This window comes from Schistocerca serialis, chromosome 7 (genome assembly GCF_023864345.2).
Source record: "Schistocerca serialis cubense isolate TAMUIC-IGC-003099 chromosome 7, iqSchSeri2.2, whole genome shotgun sequence".
NCBI classification, from domain to species: domain Eukaryota; kingdom Metazoa; phylum Arthropoda; class Insecta; order Orthoptera; family Acrididae; genus Schistocerca; species Schistocerca serialis.
Genome location: NC_064644.1, coordinates 487,517,877 through 487,521,431, shown reverse-complemented (window position 1 = coordinate 487,521,431; position 3,555 = coordinate 487,517,877). Strand labels below are relative to the sequence as shown.

At 39.9% G+C, this 3,555-nt stretch overlaps 1 protein-coding gene across 1 annotated transcript; it reads left to right on the top strand.

Annotated features, from left to right (window-relative positions):
* Window positions 1-283: 283 nt before the first annotated feature.
* On the top strand, window positions 284-2,840 carry LOC126412871 (uncharacterized). The gene is made up of 2 exons (XM_050082747.1): window positions 284-522; window positions 2,643-2,840. Exons 1-2 carry the CDS (start codon window positions 309-311, stop codon window positions 2,765-2,767), a joined length of 339 nt encoding a protein of 112 aa, XP_049938704.1. The 5' UTR covers window positions 284-308; the 3' UTR covers window positions 2,768-2,840.
* The last annotated feature ends 715 nt before the right edge of the window (window positions 2,841-3,555 follow it).

The window sequence follows — 3,555 nt, the reverse complement described above, 5'->3', positions numbered from 1 at the left end:
TACAAACTTTCAGGTACACTAATTGTTTTCTTAGTCGCACTGTATCTATCAGCTGTAGTTCTTACACTTCCGTTTTCGTCTTTTGGTACCTTGAGCCTCTAGCTTTCATATAATGTCCAGCAAGATATTTCTACCTTTAAGATAGAACAACGACAGGGCTAATCTCGTATTTTGAAGTACACACTAAGTAACTGCCCTTGCGTGGCACAGTATGAGCGATAAGTGTCCTACACGCCATATAAGAGGAGGCTAGTGAGCTCGCTTGTGGCACTTGTAGCAAGGCCCTCAACTTAGAAGCCACTACAGCCATGAAGGCAGCCCTCGTCCTGCTGATCTCTGGCGTGTTTCTTGTAGCGTACTGCTCTCCGCTCGCTGCTGCAGACGATGGAGACGAAGTGGTGGAAGAAATAGCCGAAAACAGAGACGCTGATGACGACGAGACAGACAGCTTAACAGACGACGACGACGACGACAGCGGTGTTGAGGAGGGTCTAAGTGGAGAGAGCAGGCGGGCACTCAAAGGTAAAAGGCAGCTAAAGGGGGTAGGTTGTGTATGGTCCTAACAGCCCTTGTGTCGCTACTGGTTTCCCAAGGCAGGCGCTCTAATACTGTGTCCGTCCGCAAGCAGCGCAAGTGCAGCATTCATGATTCATGTCGTCAGGTTTTGGTGATATTACTATTATACCACTAGCACATTCCTCAGTAGGCTAAATATGCTGCTGTATTCAATCTCCCATCCTTTTAATGTGGATAGCTTAGCTCCTTAAAATTGTCATACTTACTAAACGTTGACCCTGTATAAGGAGCGTCACATTTACATTGGGATACACTGACGGGCTATCTACTGAATTATAACGATATCTCATTTCCATTTAGCTTAATAGTATAATACTTTGAGTCCAAAACCACATAGTATTAGCCGTCTATACAGAGTGGTACTAAAATCGCACTACAAATTCCCATAACAGTTAGTGTTGACTTGGTAATGATGCTAACAGAAGTCCATATATTATAAACAACTGTTTCCATACAACACAGAATGTGACGCTCTTCCTCCTCCTGCAGTATAAAACAATGGTAATATTTTGACCGAGTAAGTACAACATTATTAACAAACTAACAAGCATGCTACCATTGTTCATTGCTGAGACATACAGTGAACACACTATTCAAGTATAATATTACATAACTGACAATTCCTTTGTTTTGGTAGTCTGTAGTGTGTTCCATACTTACAGTTTTGTTTTGCACAGGGCACAGTGATCACACGAGTTACTTGGTTACAGATATGATAATTACCATAGTATCAAAAAAAAAAATGGTTCAAATGGCTCTGAGTACTATGGGACTCAACATCTGAGGTCATCAGTCCCCTAGAACTTAAAAGTACTTAAACCTAACTAACCTAAGGACATCACACACATCCATTCACGAGGCAGGATTCGAACCTGCGACCGTAGCGGTTCGGGACTGAAGTGCCTAGAACCGCACGGCCACCGCGGCCGGCACCATATTTTCAATAGATTTCAACGCCGCTGTACGAAAAATATATAAGATGACAGTTTTTTGAGAAGTAGATCTTATTGTCACACTGAGTATTGAATCGGATTTATGTTTTTTTGGTGTTATATACTCCTATATCTAATAAAAGTAACATAGCAAAAGTAAATGGAACAGTATCACAAGGAAACTACAAATAACACATTGCTGTAACAGGCTTACCAAAGTAGACAGCGGCTCTAGAGGTAGTACATACAATCATAACTATTCAGGAAAGGGTCTAAGTGTTTTCTAATTAGATGAGAGGTGTCCTGATTTGTGCTATCGGCAGTGCATCTTTTTCTGGTAGCGATTTACTGACTTGTATTTTTATTTTGCACTTAGAAATTTAACATAATTTTACAAGTTACTCTTCGTGGCAGAACAGATAGAAATCTTGCATTGTACTTGAAAGTTCATTAGAGCAGGGTTAGAGCTGTATTGTATCTTTTGATGTTACTTAGTGACACATTGAGCATTCATATAGGCCTCTTGCTTCAGATCTTTCATATTGTTTAACTTTTTTCATGAAGCATTTTAACAAGCAGGTTACAGCATCTGTGGTTCTAGCACACAGGCACAGTAAGTCTTACAGCACAATATATCTGCATGTTGGGGGCCTGTGTATCTTGCAATGATTGAGAGAATACAAACTACTCTTAATGAAGTTAGTATCACATAAGGAGCATAGCGAACTGTTTAAACCACTGAAACTGGTTTTTAAAAACCCATAGCAGACATTTACATAACTGTTTGAGAAATGTGTAATGCTATTGTGAACATTGCAATAAATACCTACATTACAACCTATTTTTGTGTCGACAACTTCGTAAATATATGTGTCATATCAACGTAGTGTAAAAATTATAGTAACTCACATTGTGTGCAAGTGGGTATACCTTGAAGAATAAGGCACCAATTGTATCGAAGATAATATACTAATCACCTAAGTCTCATCCACTTCTTTAGTATACTTTTTGCCTATAAAATGTAAGCATAGTGTTTTCAGAAGCCATAAGCAGGTGTAGATGTTATAATGTGAAATTTTCTACTGAGACAGGAAAGTAGGCATGTCTCACTGGAAAATGTTTACTGCTGAACAGGTGCTCACGCCCGTGCTGGCCACGCCAAACATGCGAGGGCAGGCAGCCGACACGGTGTGGCCAGAGCCGGAGTCAGACCCCACGCCAGGTCAGGCGCTGCCCGCAGAGCTGCCCACAGCAGGTAGTCGCCACTGCTGTACAGGTGCCAGACAGCTGAGGTTCCATCCTGGAGCTGCTTATACTGCCCTGTACCCTGAACTCATGTGGAAAAAATAAAGCACCGTTGCACTTAAAAATGTGTTTAATACCCAGTATCATATAAATCTAAGCTCAAACACACACATAGCTGATAAATGACGACAGGAAAATGTTGCTAAAGTTCACAATTTTTTCAAATTTCTTCAGTAGCTGACTACAAATGATGTTGTCTGTGCTTATTCTGCTGTGATGTAAAAAGTAAATTTGAATTTTTTTTGTTTAATAACAAATTATCTACAGAGTACAGTACTGGGGTATATGATACTGAATCTGTCGTTATGGGAAAGCAATGAAAAGAAGAACTTATAGCAACACGTCTAATGCTCTTCTAATAACATTAAATTTTCCAAAGCTTCATACATAATTGCAGGGGAGCTTTTCGATGCGCTGAGGAAAATTTTAATTTTTGACTATAACAGTCATCATCAGGAATTATTAGGGAGACTACTGAAGTAATAGGTCTCACGTACAAGGAACAAGACGATTATAATCATTCATTATAAAACTACATCAGAAACGTTGCCATGTTTCTGTAAATAAAGATATCTGTAAAGTGTGCATACAATAGTTCAACAGTATTTACATATGTATATGTACTCCACAGACCACTGCGACCAGTGGTACTTTGCACGACATCACATAATAGGGATTATCTCTGTTCCAGTCACATGGACTGCGGGAAGAGTAACTGGGTGAGTGTCTATATGCATGCTGT

Excerpts from the sequence above, each read along its gene's own strand:
- LOC126412871 (XM_050082747.1), top strand. The coding sequence starts at position 309 with ATGAAGGCAGCCCTCGTCCTGCTGATCTCTGGCGTGTTTCTTGTAGCG. Across the intron at positions 523-2,642 it reads GAGCAGGCGGGCACTCAAAG|GTGCTCACGCCCGTGCTGGC; the intron begins GTAAAAGGCAGC and ends ACTGCTGAACAG.